Here is an 18923-nt window from a genome sequence, read left to right as displayed (position 1 = left end):
ATGCTGCAGTTCTTCGAGAGGATGCTACCCAGGTATTTGAAGGACGGGACTATTGGCAGTGATTTGTGTTAAATTGTGAAGACAGGCAGGGTGGGTGGAGGGCTGGATCTCCATTGGCAGACCACCTCTGTCTTGGTGGTGTTGATACAGTCCCATCCTGCTATAGACCCTCACAGACGCTACAAGGACAGACTGAAGATCTTCCAGAGTGTGGCCATGAGCACATTCATCAGCATACTGGAGGTCAAGGACCCGCTCTGTCAAAAACCTTGGTGGTTGCTTGGAGCCTCCTGATGTTGAATAGATTTCCATCCAGCCCGAAGTCGACCGCAACCCCGCTGCTGTCCTCAGGCTTCTTGTGGAGAAGCTGGGGGACACATAGGATGAAGATGTTAAAGAGTACAGGTGCCAGCGCACACCCCTGTCTCACACCGACGCTTACTCCAAAGGGCACTGACTCCTGCCCTCCTATGGCCACTGAGGCATCATCCCATCATGGAACTGGAAAAGGATGTTAACACATTTGTCTGGACAGCCAAATTTGAGTAGAATGCCCCATAGTAGTTCCCTGCTCACAGTGTTGAAGGCCTTGGAGAGGTCGACAAAGGCAATGATAAGGTCCTGATGTTGTTCACAGCACTTCTCCTGGAGTTGTCCTGCCGTAAATATCATGTGGACCGTACTCCTGTTCTTTCTGAAGCCTCATTGTGACTCTGGCAGCAGTTCCTCTGTGATGTTGTTCACCAGCATGTGTGGCATCACCTTGGCCAGGACCTTACCGGCAACAGCCAGAAGAAATATCCTCTGGCTGTTGCTGCAGATGAACTTGTCACCCTTGTTCTTATAGATGGTGACAATGTTTGCATCCCGCCACTGTTGGGGGACGATCTCCCCGTCCCAAAACTCAGTGATGTACTGATGGAGTGTTCTGGTGCAGAAGTAACCTCCCTTCTTAAGTAGCTCTGCTGGGATGTTGTCAGGAGTCTTGTTGTTCTTGAGGGAACGGATAACTGATAACACCTCTTGGAAGGTTGGTGAATGGTTGAGGTCTCAAATGGGTGGATGGACAGGAAGTTCTTCCAGGATGGAGTGGTCTGTAGGAGAGTGCTGATTGAGTAGTGCTTCATAGTGGTCAGCCCACCTCATCAGGATCTGGTTTTGGTCCTTCAAGAGAGTCAGACCATCAGCTGTTTTCATGTGGGTGATGGAGTGACTTCTAGGGCCATAGCTTTAGTTGAGTTGTAGAAATTGTGCATGTCGTTTTTGTCGGCATAAACGTGGATTTATTGTGCCTTATTCGTCCACCATTCGTTCTGCAGAGCACGCAAGGTTGTTTGCACTTCCTTGCGTGATGCACGCCATCACTTGCGGAGGGTAGTAGATGTGGGGTTGTTGAGAGTAAACCTTTGTGCATATTGTCCAGTAACATTATGATGGTGTCAGAATTGTCATCGAACCAGTCCTGATGTTTCCTACCTCTGTAGCCAATGGAGTGGGCCGCTGGCTGATAGAGCACTGAGCTAATAGATGCCCACAACTGGTCCATGGGGTCATCTGCGCTCAGAAGAGGCTCAGTCTCCCTCTGCCTTTCAGCAACAGAACTCGTCCCTTACTGCAGTTTTCTCAAGCCGGATGCAGACGCCTCTTACTGGACTTCTAATGAGATCGCGCTCGGCATATAGAGTTAGCGGACTCGTGCCGTTCTCATTGACCTGACCAACACCATGTCTACCCAGCACTCCGCTCCATGTTCTGTCCCGCCCTAGCGTTGAAGTCACCCAGCAGAAAGATCTCGTCATTCCGGGTGAAGGGCCTCATCTAGTGACTAGGGGGATCTTGGCTAAGGGGATACGGAGAGACATGAGTCTTTCACTTATGCCGACAGGTGTTTCGGTGAGGCTGGGTAGAAGGCTCTAATTGCCAGTCCCACACCGTGCTGATTTTGTCCCCCCGGAGGGTAACCTTTCCAGAAGAAGGTATAACCATCTCCCTCCTCTTTCAGGGAATGTACATCCAGAAACATGGTCTCACTCAGGGCAGCAATGTCAATGTTGTAGCGCCTTAGTTCTGCAGCAATCAAAGCTGTTCTCCGATGGGGTCTGTCGCTATTATCGTCAGTGTCCAAAAGAGTTCTGATGTTCTATGTTGCCAGTTTCAGGGGAATTATTTTCTTTAGCATTTTTCAACCGCTGAGTGGAACGTTTTTTTAGGCCACTTTCTAGGCCTCTCCCCAGCTGGGGTGAGCAGTGTGGCTAAATAGGGCTGCTCAGGCACACGGGGTCTGCCGAGAGCAGCTGCCACTCAAGTCCCAACTGCTGGTGACCATAATAGCCCTGTGCCGCTGGCGTGCAGAGGGGTCTGATTAAGGGCTCCCGGTGCATTCACTCACCAGACACCCCAAACCTGCCAGGCTTTAGGCCGGTTTCCGGTTGATGGCTTCACCGAGGTCAGAAGTGGATACCTGCGCAAAGGAAGTTATGTAAAGTGCCGCTGAGGCTGCGCAATCCTCAACAGCACTACTTCACTGTAGGAAGGTGAAATTCCAGTGGCAAGTGGGGAAATCCAGGACGACCAGTATCTTCCACAGCTGCAGGAGGCTGCCTGAACCCCAGTCTGTCGGTATCCGCCTACCACGCGCCGCCAGCACGCTGCTTTTCTCTCAGGGTGTGCTCCCCTAGCCTTTGTCGTACCAGACTAACCCACAAGGCAGCGGGACAGTGGCTGATGGCTGCCAGGACGTGTCCACACTGCTGCTCCGAGATCCCCTGCCGGGTTAGCCTGGCGTTTCAAGACAACCAGTTAACGTGTGCCGCCGCGATAAGGCCCGACCAGGAGTCTTGGTCATGTCTTTGTACCGGCAAGGAGAGACTTGTGCATGAACTGCTCCCCAATTCACCACAAGGGCTAGCCGGCAGCAGCGAGCTGAAAGCGAGAGTATGCAAGCACGTGGTAAGTGGGGCATGCAACTAACCTCTAACCAGGCACTAAAGCACTAGATGTGTCACATGCACCTTGCTGTTGCCCGCCGACATATGTGCATATGTGTTCATATCCATACACTACACACTACACTACATGGTGCACAATACACTACACACTACATAGGGTGCACTACACTATACACTATAGTACACACTACACAATACACTACACACTACGTAGTGCGCACTGCACAATACACTACACATAGTGCATAATACACTACATAGTGCACACTACACAATACACTACACACTATGTCGGGCGCACTACACAATACACTACACACAGTGCATAATACACTACATAGTGCACACTACACAATACACTACACACTATGTAGTGCACGCCATACTACATAGTGCACAATACACTCATAGTGCACCAAGCTACTTCACAGAGGGAGTGTACAGCTAATGGTGCATTACACACTACAGATTTAGTACAGACTCCATACCATTCATCCATATTCGTCCCCTCCATAGGCATAAAGCTCATTCTGTTCACGCGATATCACTCTCTACTGGTGCGTTCACCCTGTCCTGGCCACAGTGACCTCATTCCTGTGTTTGGTGTGTGTCCTATACAGAGAGATGCTGAGAGACCCAGAGATGAGGAACAAGCTGATCTCCAACCCCACCAACTTCAACCACGTGGCCCACATGGGACCTGGGGACGGCATCCAGATCCTCAAAGACCTGCCCATGGTAAGACGGGCCACTACAGAGAGTTTCCATAGATGTTTCTGCTTAGTTGTAACAAGCTGAGTACTTGTACTTCCTTCTCTGGTCCAACTGAGCATCATGTGTTTGTACGTGTGAATGTCTGTGCGTTTCTGTGATTTAATGTCTGTGTTTACGTATGTGCATATGTGTGGTCATCATATTACATGTTATATGTGTTCATATCTATATTTGTCATTCGGTGAATGTGTATTCACAATTGTTTCTATGTGCCTGTATATCTATGCGTTCTCATCCCATCTCCATAATCCATATATCTGTGCCTCTCTGTCCTCATCCGCCCTGGTCTATTCTGTCCTCCCCTGTCCACTGGCCTCTCTGACACAGAATGTGCGTGTTCAGGAGAGTCGTGCTGCAGGCTTCAGTGGCTCCGTGTCCATCCCCTCCATCACCAAGAACAGAGCCGAGCCGGGACGGTCCATGAGCGCCAGCAGTGGACTGGGCATCCGTAAGTATCACTCTACCAAACACACTAAGCTAGTAAGCTTAATAGTCAAATAAATATCGTATAATAAAATGGGGATTAAAGAAGCAGCAAAAGATGTAGGCCTGGGTAGAAAAAATGGATGTGTATGTTACTAGTGAACAATGGAAAGTAGATTTTTGTAGATTTAAATGCATTTACAGTGCCTCGAGAAAATATTCAGACCCCTTGACTTTTTCCACATTTTGATGTTAGACTTATTCTAAAATTGATTAAATAGTTGTTTTTTCTCATCAATCTACACACAATACCCCATAATGACAAAGCAAAAACTGTTTTTTTATACATTTTTGAAAATCAATTCAAAAAAAAATATCAGAAATATCACATTTTCAAAAGTATTCAGACCATTTACTCAGTACTTTGTTGAAGCACCTTTGGCAGCGATTACAACTTTGAGTCTTCTTGGGTATGACACTACAAGCTTGGCACACATGTTTTTGGGGGGTTTCTCCCATTCTTCTCTGCAGATCCTCTCAAGCGCTGTCAGGTTGGATGGGGTGCGTTGCTGCACAGCTATTTTCAGGTCTCCAGAGATTTCCGGGCTCTGGCTGGGTCACTCTAGGACATTGAGACTTGTCCCGAAGCCACTCATGCGTTCTCTTGGCTGTGTGCTTAGGGTCGTTGTCCTGTTGGAAGGTGAACCTTCACCCCTGTCTAAGGTCCTGAGCGCTCTGGTGCAGGTTTTCATCAAGGATCTCTCTGCACATTGCTCCGTTCATCTTTGCCTCAATCCTGACTAGTCTCCCAGTCCCTGCCACTGAAAAACATCCCCACAGCGTGATGCTGCCACTACCATGCTTCACCGTAGGGATGGTGCCAGGTTTCCTCCAGACGTGACGCTTGGCATTCAGGCCAAAGAGTTCAATCTTGGTTTCATCAGACCAGAGAATCTTGTTTCTCATTGTTTGAGAGTCTTTAGGTGCATTTTGGCAAACTCCAAGCGGGCTGTCATGCACCTTTTACTGAGGAGTGGCTTCCGTCTAGCCACTCTACCATAAAGGCCTGATTGGTGGAGTGCTGCAGAGATGGTTGTCCTTCTGGAAGGTTCTCCCATCTCCACTCAGGAACTCTGGAGCTCTGTCAGAGTGACCATCGGGTTCTTGGTCACCTCCCTGACCCAGGCCCTTCTCCCCCGATTGCTCAGTTTGGCTGGCCGACCAGCTCTAGGAAGAGTCTTGGTGATTCCAAACTTCTTCCATTTAAGAATGATGTAGGCCACTGTGTTCTTGGGGACCTTCAATGCTGAAGAAAAATAAATGGTACCCTTCTCCAGATCTGTGCACAATCCTGTCTCGGAGCTCTACAGACAATTCCTTTGACCTCATGGCCTGGTTTTTGCTCTGACATGCACTGTCAACTGTGGGACCTTCCATAGACAGCTGTGTGCCTTTCCAAATCATGTCCAATCAACTGAATTTACCACAGGTGGACTCCAATGAAGTTGTAGAAACATCTCAAGGATGATCAATGGAAACAGGATGCACCTGAGCTCAATTTTGAGTCTCATAGCAAAGAGTCCGAATACTTATGTAAATAAGGTATTTCTGTTTTTTATTTTTAATAAATTAAGCAACAATGTCGAAAAACCTGTTTTCGCTTTGTCATTATTGGATATTGTGTGTAGATTGCTGAGGATTTTTTTTATTTAATACATTTTAGAATAAGGCTGTAATGTAACAAAAGTCAAGTGGTCTGAATAGATTCCGAAGGGTGACACTCATCTGTCTCTAACTTTCTCTCTTCACTTCTCTTCCTAACTCCCCCTTCCCTTCTCTGTCCCACTCTCCCCATTCCTCTCTTTCTTCCCCTATCTCTCTATTTTTGTCTCTCTCCCTCCTTTTTCCAGGTTCGTCATCTCAGAACGGCAATGCGTTGAGGAGAGAGCTGTCCGGGGGTAGCTACAGCTCTAAGCGCCAGACCATGACCTCTCCCTCCGAGAGCTCCTTGTCCTCCGGAGGGGGTATGGACGGCTGCAGCGACGCACCCCTCTCCCAGTTCGACAGAGAGGTACGTGACCAGCCTAGCTTGCTTCCTCCCTCGGGCGCCTGGGTAAATTGCACTTGATTAAGGCTACTAAAACTCGGCTACTAATAAGTGGGAACAATTGTGCTGAATCTATGTCGTCGCTTAGGTGATATACTGTAAAAGTCGCATCTCCGATACTAGTGTTCAGATAGTTGTATTTTGGTTGTGAGAGTCAAGTGGATGGATCTGAAACCACGTTTCACTAATCGTTTGAGCACAGTTGCTCTAAATATGACTAGGTTCACCATAACACTACACAGACACTGAAAATACTCTACCTGGTGACCAATGACGTGGAAGACATATCAAACATCTATGTAATTAGACATATCAAAGTGTGCCCCATAACTCTGCGCCCCCCTTTTACCCACAACATCCACCACCCAGCCTACGTCTTCTCGTGCCCTCCCATATCGCCCTTTGCCTCATCCTATCCCTCGGTCTGATTGGTTCCTAGACCCACCACAGCCCCTCATAGGGAACTCAATCGGCCCCCCCCTACGCAACCCTGACCCGAACCTCAGTCACAGCCATTCCCCTCTCTGGTTCTCTGCATCTGGCCTCTCCTCACTCAGCCTCAACCACCCACCCAGCCAGTAGTAGCTAGCTACAAGTCACCACTAACCACTGATTCAGGGTCAGATAGTTTTTTCTTCCCCCTAATGTTTAAGGTTAGATTTGGGGTCTAATAATCTGATCCTAGATCTGTGGTTAAGAGAAGCTTTTACCTCAAGCATCCAGCCATCCTCAAAGCAGGGGATTCTTGCTCTAGCTATCCATTGTGCCTTTGGCTCCCTCTTCTGGCCTGGCTGACTGTCTACCACCCCCACCGTCCCTCATACCTGGCTAGCTCCATCGTGATTCGTGCCTGCCCCCATCTCGCCCCCCTCCACCCGCTTCGGTCCACCCCAGCCCCAGCATGTTGTTCTCTGGGCCGGGCCGGGTCGCTGAGTCTGTAACTGTTCCTCTCCAGTGGCAGGCGGTCTCGCCATCGGAGAAGACCCCCGATCTGAAAAGGGCTTTAAGGACCCTGCTTAGTAAAATGAAGGTAATGTCAGCACACACACACAACCAACCCAGACGCACTGTGACCTACCCCTCAACCACACACACAGACACCAACACGCACGTGCGCGCGTTGCCCACAGTCGTGAAGCTTTGCCCCAAAGCCTCCCATCACTCCCACCACTGCACCATTTCAGCCCCAGCGGCACCAGCATCTGATTGCCCCCACTGTTTCTGGCTAGAGGGCGGTTACTCATTCCTCTTTCCCCTGACCTGCCCTGGGGTTTCTACTTCATTTCCTGGTTTGGTTTTTGGAACGGTGTGTCACCATCATCCTCTACCCCGCATGCGTCTGTCTGCTTCCATACTGTCCCCCTGTGGCCAGCCCAACTCATGTTTCTAATCATGACCATGACAGTATCTGATCTGATTTGATTGATACATCATCAGGAAGATACTGTGGCGCTCCTCTCCTATAGGCCATTATAGTACCTGTACCTTTGTGCCAGCTACTGTAGTGCGGTGGTGGACAGTTGTAGCTCCCACAGCCGTAGCCTACTGTACAAATAGCCATAGAAAGGAAAAATGTATGTTTTGTCTGTGAGAAACATGCGGTGCAGAGGACAAATTCACTCTCACCACCTCCCGTGTAGCGTTGCAAGATTCTGGTAACTTTCCTCAAATTCCCAGGTTTTCTAGAAACCCCCAGTTGGAAGGTTCCCGGAATCAGGAGGGAATAATCAGGACATTTCTGGAAAACCTGGGAATTGTGGGATAGTTACTGGAATTTTACAAACCCTACTACCTCCCTTCAGTGAAGGAGGGAGATGATCTCAACCCTGCTTTTCTTAACTAGCAACTCTCAGTGCTGTCCTCAGGGGTATCTTGTACACAATGGTATACTATAGCAGGGGTGGCATATCATAATTATGGAGGACCAGCAGTGTATGCAGGCTTTTGTTCCAGCCCAGCACTCACACACACACACACACACACACACTACACCCCTGATTTAACAAATCGCGTTCTAGCTCCAAAACCATATATGTGTTGATTATTTTAACCGTGCGTTTTCAACTAGGCTGGAACAAAAGTTGGTCAACCTCCACTGACTGCTGTGTATTGTAGTAGTAGACAGTAGACGAGGGGCCTCGTGTGTATTGCGTATGTGTTTTGCTGTGACCAATCACTTCCGGCCAATCGAGCTGCTCATTGTCTGATGATGTGGAAGGTTCCCGGGGCATTAAGTCATTGTTGCCTAGCGCTCTGTGTGGTGATGTGAAGAGATATCACCATGTCCACATCGGCAGGCAGGAAGTCAAACAGCAGATTAGCTTTGATGATGACAGTGGTTGGTTGGAAGGACAAACACACACAGAGGTCCCTGAGGACTAGTGTTGACCAGGCCTGATCTACTGAGCCCATTGGAGAGATGGGTTGTGTTCAGTAGGCACAAATAGGAGAAAGTGTACATATTATTTGTCTGTTATTTATTTATTTTTATTAAAAAAGGGGCAATATTTTTCTCAGACAAGTTAAGATCGTATCGCCCCCTGTGTTTCAGGGTTTTCTTGCGTTGCATGCCTACTGACCGGGACCCTTGCCTGTTTTGTGTTTAGCTGTGAGAAAAGTACGACATCTCAGTGCCTCTCCCTCCCTCTCTTTCTTCCTGTTCTTCCCCTTTCCTTCTCCCCCTCTCACTATCTTTAACTCTCCCTCTCTCTCTCTCTCTTTCTCCCCCCCCCTCTCTCTCCAGGACTCTGACTCGCCCCGTCACTCGACGGCGTCAAACAGTTCTACGTTCAGCAGTCCCCCCAGCCCAGCCTCACCCCACAAGACCAAGTCCCTCTCACTGGAGAGCACAGACCGCATGACTGGCTGGGACACATGAGTGACAGACCGCACACAGCTCCAATCCCTGACCCTCACCAAGCTCCCGGGCCCGCCCCCACCCCCCCTTCCCGGGCCCTGCCCACGGAACTGCACCTGCTGCCACAGGCCCCTCCCACTTACTTACTTCACCTTTGACCTCCCACAAAGTTCGCAGGATGGAACTGAGATCTACAAACACGGGGAAAGGAAGTGTTTGACCAAGAGGGAAATACTGGGAAAGGGTGTGTGTGTGTGTGTGTGTGCTCATGTTTGTCTGTGTGTGTGTCTCGTGTGTGTGTGTGTGTGTGTTTTTGAGGGAGGGCATACAATATAGGAATTAAAATGTACACCCCCTTTCATGCTTTGTAGCTGATAACCAGAATAAGCGAAGCAATGAGTTTTATTGAGAGTACTTTTGATTGCAGCACTACTAGCCCCGTATAGATTATTATGTAATTGGCAACTCCTGTAAAGAGACACACAAACCTCAAGACGCGACAAAGAGAAGAGGATCAATATGAAACAACAACAGATCATTTGATACGTGTACACAGCACCCTTTGGGCTTGGGGGGCCACCTTTTATTTATTCATCTATCTATCGAAGACATGGAGAGCAAGGTGCTTTGCAGCTAGAGGAGAAAGAGAGGATGTTTTCACTCTCTCTTTTTCCTTCTGTTGATTTCTTCCAAAACGGTAGTTGGCAGCAGAAGGGGTGGAATTCCATTTACAATACAAGGCTCACAAAATAACATTTAAAAAAAAAAAAAATAGTAATAATGAAGAAAAAAAGAAAGCAATGATGTATTTTTTATTTTTTTTGCTCATGAAGTGAAATATGTGCAGTGACTTAATTTCTTCATACCATCAGCGAAAAGCTACAGTAAAGCAGTACAAAAATAAAAGTATGGTTAGGGGTATTTTAACTCTAGGTGACACCTCGCTGGCTTCATGTTCTCGAATTCTTAGGGACAGCAGTGTTTAGAAGCAGACTGAACATTCTATGATGACATCACAGCTCCTTATGCGACTTCCTCATGACACGGGCCAGTGACCTCATCCAGTGATCTGGGACCATTTTCCATGTAGTGTAGACCTAATACCGTAAGTACAGTAATAGACCAACCACTGATCAATTCCAAAAAGCCGATTCCCATCACAACCATGTACATAGGTTAAAATCAGAGAATAATATATGATAAGGGAAATACTATAGAGAAATAGATGATGCGAGAAGATCCTCGATTCCTATTTATCTTTTGAGTATGATTTGAGGTTATATTCACACAAGCCATTTTAAACCACTTCAAGTTCCTCTGATTTGCTTTCAGATTTGTTTTCGTTTTTTTCTTTCTATTTCATGTATGAGACACAAACTGTCAAGTGTCATTTTGATTTGCGTTTGAGGAAACTAATATTATGGGTCGCATGGACCCGTGCTGTTAAGTGAATATGTGCATTTATTTGAAGCGATAGTCCTGTCACAGATGCATGCATTCACACTTACACGCACAAACACACGCACACACACACACGGGCGTTTCCCCCTCCACTCTTTCCACTATGGTCCACAGTTAGATCAGTTGAGGTGGGATTGTGTCTTTCCTAACCGACAGTGATTCTGAAACACTAAGTGTGTATTTCCATACTTTTCTCTGTGGTACCAACGTGTGAACCTCAAATATGTCTATCCTTTGACTTCTGAGAGAGATTTTGGAAAGCTTGTTATAACCAAAAATAGAATGACTTGGAATCATTATTTTTCAGACAGCCTTGCTTATTTTGAAGAATGTTTTGATAGGTTAGGGGGGGAAAAGAGAGACGACAATTGTAGATGTCGATTTGACTAGACAGACAGCGCTAGGCTGAAATGGAGGTCAAAAAAGAGTGAAATAATGGAAAAGAAATGCTAGGATGACAAGTTCAATGTTTAATTTCTGTTCCAAACCTCCCTGCTGTTATTGATATGTTCTTACTATTAACTGGTAAGCTGTATATTACTGTCTGGTAATGCAATAACCTTGATACAAACCCAATTTGGGGTCAATTCCATTTTTTTTCAGTCATTTCAAGTCCCATTCCAATTTTCCTCAATGCTTCTTTGTGACAAATTTGGAATTAGAATTTCTGTTTACTTTCTGAATTGCCAAAATTGAAATTGACCCCAACCCTAATGCAAATCACAGCATGGTGTTGTTGATGTTTCATTTCCACACATAAATACACAAGTTACTTGATATTGTTTCTGAGCTTTGGGTCGAGTGCCTAGATCAGCTGACTCTTCTCTCTCAAGCGGAAGGGAGGGGACTCTTATTCTGGAAAGGGGACTTTTTTTCATTTCTAATGAGGAATTCTTTTTATGTTACAGACCATTTAATGGATGACCGTTGTTACTTACTGCTCAAAGGGACCTTCTGTCTTAAGGTTTAGGAGTGTTTGGGTGGGTTGAAGTGTACCAAGTAGGCAACATGGCAGTTTATCTATCCTAGTCAGAAGTGTATAAAAATATAAGACAAAAACGGAACAGATTTCTGCTTTCATTCGTGCCATTGGGGGCCTAAACCTTAACCCTAAACCACAATTCTATTATATTCCCTTGAAAATACATTAATTTATCTCTAGCCTACTCATTCCACATGTTTTTAGAATTCCATTTTATATTGAGCTTGCAAAATAAGAATTTGCCTTTTAGACGTCAGTCTCGCTAAGTTGGTTTAACTCAACCGTCTCAACTTAACCACCTCTCTTTAATATTTCCTTTTAAGCTACCAAGAGTCCCTATTCATATCTGCTGGGCCTTATCTGTAGAATGTATTAGCTGAGAGCGAAGAGGAGATATCTAGGTCTAAGAGTATGATAGACCAGGCTTTATACTGTACAGTTAAAGCCCTGAAATCCCACTTTAAAAAATTTAAAAAACTCAGGAATGTCAGAACCAATGATTATTTTCCCCCTAACAATAGAAGTGAGTGTGACAGAACAGACTGCACTTGGGAAAGAAGAGCTAAATTTAGCCCTGGTGTAGCTAGCTGTGACTAGGAGTAAGGGTCTAAAGATTCAGGTGGAAGAAAAGACAGATTTAAACGGAGGAAGAAATCAGACAAGTGTTTTGAATTAAGGATGAAAAGGGGTGAAAGAGCAGATGGAGGGTAGTAGTTTGAGGCTGAGGTGCCACCATGATAACCATTAAAAAAATAAAAAAACGCCTTTGCATTTCAGTGAGGTCTTATCTTCAGTTCCTTCTATATTATTTTGTTCTTTCATATCATATTATACACTTTGTTTTTCTAGGATTGCTTTGTAATAATTTGTACAGTTTTGCATGTTATAGATGTAATCATTTTTTTGTTTGTTTTGGATTTGTTTTTAATTTTGACTTGCTCATTTTATTTGAACGGTTTGGGACTTTTATTGAGGATGGCCCACTACAGGTGATGTAGATTCTTTTTGCACAGAAATATTTAAGGTGTAAGGTCAAACAAATAATGTATGGAAACTGGCCACCACACTTGTGGAGAACTCATTATATTAACCTGACTCCAATGTATTTCAATAAAGCGGAGGGCTGTTACAAATACGGCTTCACTGAGTCTCGTGTCCGGATTATAATTTATTTCCTTGGGAGCACACATAATAGCCTGGATCCACACTGAATCGCTCTGTTTCACTTGTAAAATGGAGCATTTCAGTTTGTTTTCCAGGCTAGGGCACAGATCCACTTACACATTTTCCAGATGTATTTTCAGAAGATTTATTACAAATTCCACAAAGGACACCCCCCCCCCCCCCCCCCCCCCCCCCCACCCCCAAAAAATCTATTTACACCTATGCACATGCCACTACTAGAAGTTATGGCTAACAATTATCTATACAAGTAAGTATGCACTTCGTAATAATACTACTGATTCTAATTCTAACTGGAGGGAAAAAGAACACTCATATTCTACCTATAAGGCTGGAGTTTGGAATTCCGCTTTTATCCTGTAATACAATACAGCCCTTCACTTCACAATGGCTGATTCATCAATACAATTGTTTCATTGTCAATTGTTTTCAATTGATTGACAACAGGACACTGTCCCTATCGCCTTCACATTATCACTAGGACCCAGAGTTTTCCCTGGGCAGGTCACAGTCAGGAAAAACTTCAGGCCCTACTCATCACATACAGTACCTTAACTTGCCTCCATCAGAAGTGCAATGAAACCAATTGACGTATAAAAGTACCTAAATGTATAGTAGTGTAGTACAACAGTGGTTTTGGAGACACGTCTACAGTACTCCTCGTGCAGGTAAACAATGTGGTCAGCAGGAATAAAGTCTTGGCCTTTGTGGACGAATGCTTGGCAGCATGTGCTTGTGTAACCCATAATGGAACGATTTAGATTGTAGAATCCTTACGATTTAACCCTTTTCACCCCCCTGAGTAGTGGAATGTGCCGATAGATAAGAAGCTCTGTAATGTCAGTATTATGTCCTACACCTGAAACTGATCCCAGAGCTGTCCTACACTTAAAGGGTAGAGTGTCCTTCACTAAGAGCTGACTCCAGAACATTGAACAAAAAGCATCGGAGATCAGCAGTCTGTGCCCAAGAGTATGATTCTTCTTCCATGTCAGTCTTATTGGTTCAGCTCTCACTCCTGCAAGTCCAAGTTACACTGTCCTCTGAATCCAAGACGTCTGCTATCTTCATTTATCAGTGCTGTTTAATGAGAGGAGACATGTTGAGACACATTGTCAAACAGTCCTGCATGTCCAGTTTCCTCACAATCTCCTTATTTTCAAACTGTCATACTGTGGCTGAGTTTACACAGGCAGCCCGATTCTGATTTTTTTTATTATCAATTATTGGCAAATGATCTGATCTGATTGGTCTAAAGACCAGTAATTGGGCAAAAGATCAGAATTGGGCTGCCTGTGTAAATGTAGCCACAGAGGACTGTAGTATGTCCAGTCCAAAATCAACCTCTACCCCCGAGACCAGGGGTATCAAACTCATTCCATGGATGGCTGAGTATCTACAGATTTGTTGTTTTTCCATTTCAATTAAGACTTAGACAACCAGGTGAGGGGAGTTCCTTACTAATTAGTGACCTTAATTCATCAACAAAGTACAAGGGTGGAGTCAAAAACAGGCAAACACTTGGCCCTCTGTGGAATGAGTTGGACTCATGTCCTAGACACTTCTTGTTTAGCTAAAAGGTTGGCATGGGTTTTAGGGTAGAGGCTAAGCTTTGTTTTGTGGCCAGGCGTTGAGATGTCTCAGTTCAGGCTGTGGCTCCATCCTCCTCAAGGACCCTGTGGATTCCATTGCCGGGGGCGCTCTGAATGGCCTGGGTGACGTTGCTAAGGTCCCTGATGCTGCTGTGCCGTGATTGGCTATCCAGACGCTGGGTGGAGCCATGCTTTGATAGGCTGTCTAGCCGGTTGGTGCTGCAGTGTCTGGACCCTGACTGGTCGTTGAGGCGGGGCATGCTGCCATAGGGGAGGCGATCGTCAACGCCGCGGAAACTACATGCCGTGTACCTAACAGAGGAGAGGAGAGAGACGGTTGGTCAGGCATCTGGGACTGTAAATAACATGACAAATACTCCATGTTTTTAACACTTACCAAACCCTTTCAGATCTATTCATCCATATCTGTTTTCCACATCTGGCTTTTTTGAATCCCCAAATCTGTTAAATCAATCTGTCACCCCCACGGTTCCCACCCCCACCATCCCCGTCCATCCCTACCTGCTGTCTCTGGATCTATGCAGACTTCCATGGAAGCTGCTCATCTTGCTGCGGGCGCTGCGGACACTACTTGCCCGGCTGGTGCTCCCGCTGGGGGGCTCGTCCAGCATGGCCAGGTGGGTGGAGGAAGCGTGGGTGGAGGTGCCCTGCGTGGACGTCCCCCTGGACTTCCTCGCGATGGGGGTGTTGGGGTCCCGCAGGAGCAGCTGAGCAAAATCTGGCTCCTGGAGTACCTGTCTGCTCTCGTTGACCACGCTACTGGAAAAGGGAGAGGAAGAGGGGGACGAGGAGAAAGGGAAGGGAGGGATGGAGGGGAGGGAGAGGCGGAGGAGGGACGGGAGAGAGAAAGGGAAGGTGGAAAGGTAGATGAGGAAGGAGGAGTGTGTGGAACAGGGAATGGGAGAGGGGGTTAATGCACTGATAACAGGGGAGGGGGGGGGGGGGKGGTGGTGGTGAACGCAGAGAGGGGGCCTTTCACTAACACTACTATACAGCACTGTTGAATTTAAAATCTTGGTACCACTTTACTTAAAGCCAGCAGGTATAATACATTAAGATGCAGTGCATCACCTGCATTCCATATCATATACAATGGCATATGTATTTGATCGAATTCAAATGTGCACTAATCGTGCAACTCATTAAAAACAAAACACTGCTCTTCATGAGAAATACATTAATGTCAGGGAGAGAAAGCGTGTTTCAGAGACTTACTCTTTGCGTCTATGTCCGTGGAAGAAGCTGGCCCATTCGAAGCAGGTCTTCTTGCTGCCCACCCAGAACACTGAAGGGATCCCTACTACCAACATCATCAGGTACTTTATGATGAACAGGGACAGGTTTGGTCTGCTGGTCTGCTCCACCTAGGTCACCCATGGAGAGGAGAGAGGTGTGAGTGTGTCTGCCATAAGGGAGTACTCTACTAGCAATCTGTACTGGAGGGAAACAGGGTGCGTACGTTTGATTGTACATGCATGTCTGCTAGGCTGCGTGGGTGAGAATGTAGCTCTCAGTAAGTATGACACTACGTACGGTAGGTTGTCTGCAAGGCAGTGAGGCACTGTACTCCTGAGTCGTGTGTGTTTTCCCACATGCGTGTATCTTCTAACAGACTCGGCAGCTTACCGCTACAGGCATAAACAAATCAGCAGCCAACACAATGGCATGACTCTCTCCTTCCCCCTCCCTTTGTCTTATTCTCCCTCTCTACCTCTCATTCCCTCCCTCCACCCCTGCTCTCATTTTCTCTACTTCTATTCCATCCATCCCCAATCGTTCCCCCTCTCTCTACCTCCCCCCTCTAATTTGATCTCTTCCCCCCCCCCGTAGATAGTGCACCTGTACCCTCACTGTACCCTCACACAGGTCTCTACTGCAGAAGGGTACAGTACAGCAGAACACAACACAGCACTCCTCATCTTCTCACCCATACCTGTAAATACACTGCATCACTGCACTGCAGTGTAACACCCATAGCAGCCTTAGTAAACACACAGACACATAGTGAATGCATGTCAGCGGAGGCTGCTGAGGGGAGGACGGCTCATAATAATGTCTGGAATGGAGTCAATGGAATGGTATCAAGCACGTGGTTTCCATGTGGTTGAGACCATTCCATTGACTCCGTCCCAGCCATTATTATGAGCCGTCCTCCCCTCAGCAGCCTCCGCTGATGTACAGTGTGTGTATATCTATCTCCCCCTATCCCTGTAAGAAACATACTCACACACATCCCCTGTTTTTCATACTCACACACACGCACACACATACACAGCAGTCCTGATGGCCTCATTATGAGTGGAGCAGACAGGCAGAGCAGCCTGGAGCTCAGAGAACCTCATTACAACAGAATGAGAGAGACTGAATCACTGCAGCCATACGTCCCTTCAGTTAACATGTCTTATCTTCTAAACTCCTCTAGATTGGCATCTCATACGGTTCTGGCCAATCAGAGGGGAAGTAGTAGAAAGGCACAGGGTGGATGGACTGACTCGTTGAAATAGAATGGCCATCCTTATTCAAGTCAATGGGTCTGTAATGGGTGGGCACATCTAGTGATAATATTTCTATGGGCCTGACCCTACTGGTAGTGCTGGTTGGTTATCACAGCTGACTCCTTTTCTCTATGACATTAAGCACACACTTGAATCGAAAGTGACAGACATTTCCGTTTGGGTGGCCACTGCGGGAATCAAACTCACGATTGTAGTGTTGCAAGCATCGTGCTCTACCAACCGATCTCTCTCTCTCTCTCTCTCTCTCTCTCTCTCTCTCTCTCTCTCTCTCTCCATACTGATATAGATACCCTACATGACCAAAAGTATGTGGACACAAGAGCATTAGTGAGGTCGGGCACTGGTGTTGGGCGATTAGGCCTGGCTCGCAGTCAGCGTTCYGATTCAACCCAAAGGTGTTCGATGGGGTTGAGGTCAGGGCTCTGTGCAGGCCAGTCGATCTCAACAAACCATTTCTGTATGGACCTCGCTTTGTGCACGGGGGCATTGTCAAGCTGCCTAGCCCGAACCATGAAAAACAGCCCCAGACCATTATTCCTCCTCGACCAAACTTTACAGTTGGCACTATGCATTGGGGCAGGTAGCGTTGTCCTGGCATCCTCCAAACCCAGATTTTTCTGTCGGATTTGTCAGGTGCAGTTAATACAGGTAATGAGTGGAGAACAGGAGGGCTTCTTATGTGTGTGTGTGTGTGTGTGTGTGTGTGTGTGGTGTGTGTGTGTGTGTGTGTGTGTGTGTGTGTGTGTGTGTGGTGTGTGTGTGTGGTGTGTGTGGTGTGTGTGTGTGTGTGTGTGTGTGTGTGTGTGTGTGTGTGGTGGTGGTGTGTGCAGTGATGTGTTGTTTGTGTGGTGTCTGTATATTATATGTGTTGTGTGTGTGTATGTATGTTTGAGTGTGGGTGTGTGTGTGTTGTGGCTTCTTTTTTTTCTGTCCTCCTTAAAAGGTTTTGTGTGTTGTAGTTATGTGGTGGCACAGATAGCAGAGTTTGGATGGGTAGAGTAAGTGGAAAAGATGAACAGCTTCTCTACTTAGCTGTTATGTAGCAAGTGTCAGATGTCACTGTTTTTCAGTCAGCTCAGTTGGAGTGTTGTATGCGTGTGGAATGCTCTTGCTCTTTGAGTTAGTTCTAAAAGGAAGCTAGCTGGTTGGACACAGGTAGTGATCTTGTGTGATGGGTCTGTTTGATGTTCTGTCTCGTGTTGGTACTCGTGTTGCTGTGTTTCCGTGTGTGTGTTTCCGTGTGGTGGGTGCTTCCGTGTGTGTGTTCCATGAGTGTGTGTGTGGTGTGTGTGTGTGTGTGTGGGTGTGGTGTGTGTGTGTGGTGTGTGTGTGTGTGGTGTGTGTGTGTGTGGTGTGTGTGGGTGGGTGCGTGCGTGCTGCGTGCGTGCGTGGTGCGTGCGTTGCGTGCTGTATAAATGTGTGGTACCGCCAACAAAGATATTGCTTATGACGGCAAATTAGAGGGCTGTTACGGTGGGCGGGATGGGGGAAAACAGAGGTGGAAGGCCGGGGGGAGGCAAAGAGAGTCATTTGGGGCCTTATCTGTCATGCAAGCGTTACCGCGTAAGAGAGCAGTGGTAATTTCTCCAAGAGGTTCTGTTGCTGGGGAAAGATGGATCAGAGAGAAGGGCTACGCTATAGGTAATGCGGTTATAAAGAAGTAAAGCTAGACTGTATGGATGAAACTACACAGACAAACATGTAATGTGAGGAATGTCTGTGGTTTCGGTAACGGCTAGTAAGGGAAGGGTACTAGTGAGGGAAGGGTACTAGTGAGGGTAACGGAACGAGTGGAAAGTATTGTGTTTTTTTTATATAGAAAAGACTAGGAGAATGGGCGGCCAGGTCTCTGTAGGCCCGCTGACTGCCCTTTATAACTTTGTGATGTGTGGAGGATGTGAGTGGGAGGACTGCTGCTCCCCAGAGCACACATACATACAGTAACACAGTAGCTAACATGTAAACAGACAATCTCCTGAGCACATAACAGTGGGGAGACAAGTATTGTGACACACTGCCGATTTTGCAGGTTTTCCTACTTACAAGCATGTAGAGGTCTG

At 46.7% G+C, this 18923-nt stretch overlaps 2 protein-coding genes across 7 annotated transcripts in view; one reads left to right on the top strand and one right to left on the bottom strand.

Annotated features, from left to right (window-relative positions):
- The window catches only part of cdc42bpab (CDC42 binding protein kinase alpha (DMPK-like) b), a 97083-nt gene extending 84383 nt beyond the window's left edge, over nt 1-12700 (top strand). For 3 of the 6 annotated variants that reach the window (XM_070435780.1, XM_023973510.1, XM_070435778.1), the window contains 5 exons: nt 3569-3686; nt 4050-4170; nt 6056-6216; nt 7208-7282; nt 8996-12700. In XM_070435780.1, the coding sequence (XP_070291881.1) occupies nt 3569-3686; nt 4050-4170; nt 6056-6216; nt 7208-7282; nt 8996-9130 (610 nt within the window). In that variant the 3' untranslated portion in view covers nt 9131-12700. The remainder of the gene's footprint in view (nt 1-3568; nt 3687-4049; nt 4171-6055; nt 6217-7207; nt 7283-8995) is intronic. The other 3 variants (XM_070435782.1, XM_070435781.1, XM_070435779.1) reach the window with 2 other exon arrangements.
- A 1326-nt stretch (nt 12701-14026) lies between these two features.
- The window catches only part of LOC111954353 (frizzled-3), a 15129-nt gene continuing 10232 nt past the window's right edge, over nt 14027-18923 (bottom strand). Inside the window, exons 4-6 of the mRNA XM_023974024.2 lie at nt 15563-15711; nt 14849-15106; nt 14027-14638 (exon numbers count right to left, since the gene is read on the bottom strand). Of these exons, the coding sequence (XP_023829792.2) occupies nt 14380-14638; nt 14849-15106; nt 15563-15711 (666 nt within the window). The 3' untranslated portion in view covers nt 14027-14379. The remainder of the gene's footprint in view (nt 14639-14848; nt 15107-15562; nt 15712-18923) is intronic.

Source organism: Salvelinus sp. IW2-2015, linkage group LG28 (assembly GCF_002910315.2).
Source record: "Salvelinus sp. IW2-2015 linkage group LG28, ASM291031v2, whole genome shotgun sequence".
Taxonomy (NCBI): Eukaryota; Metazoa; Chordata; class Actinopteri; order Salmoniformes; family Salmonidae; genus Salvelinus; species Salvelinus sp. IW2-2015.
This window is presented reverse-complemented; position numbering and strand designations above follow the sequence as displayed.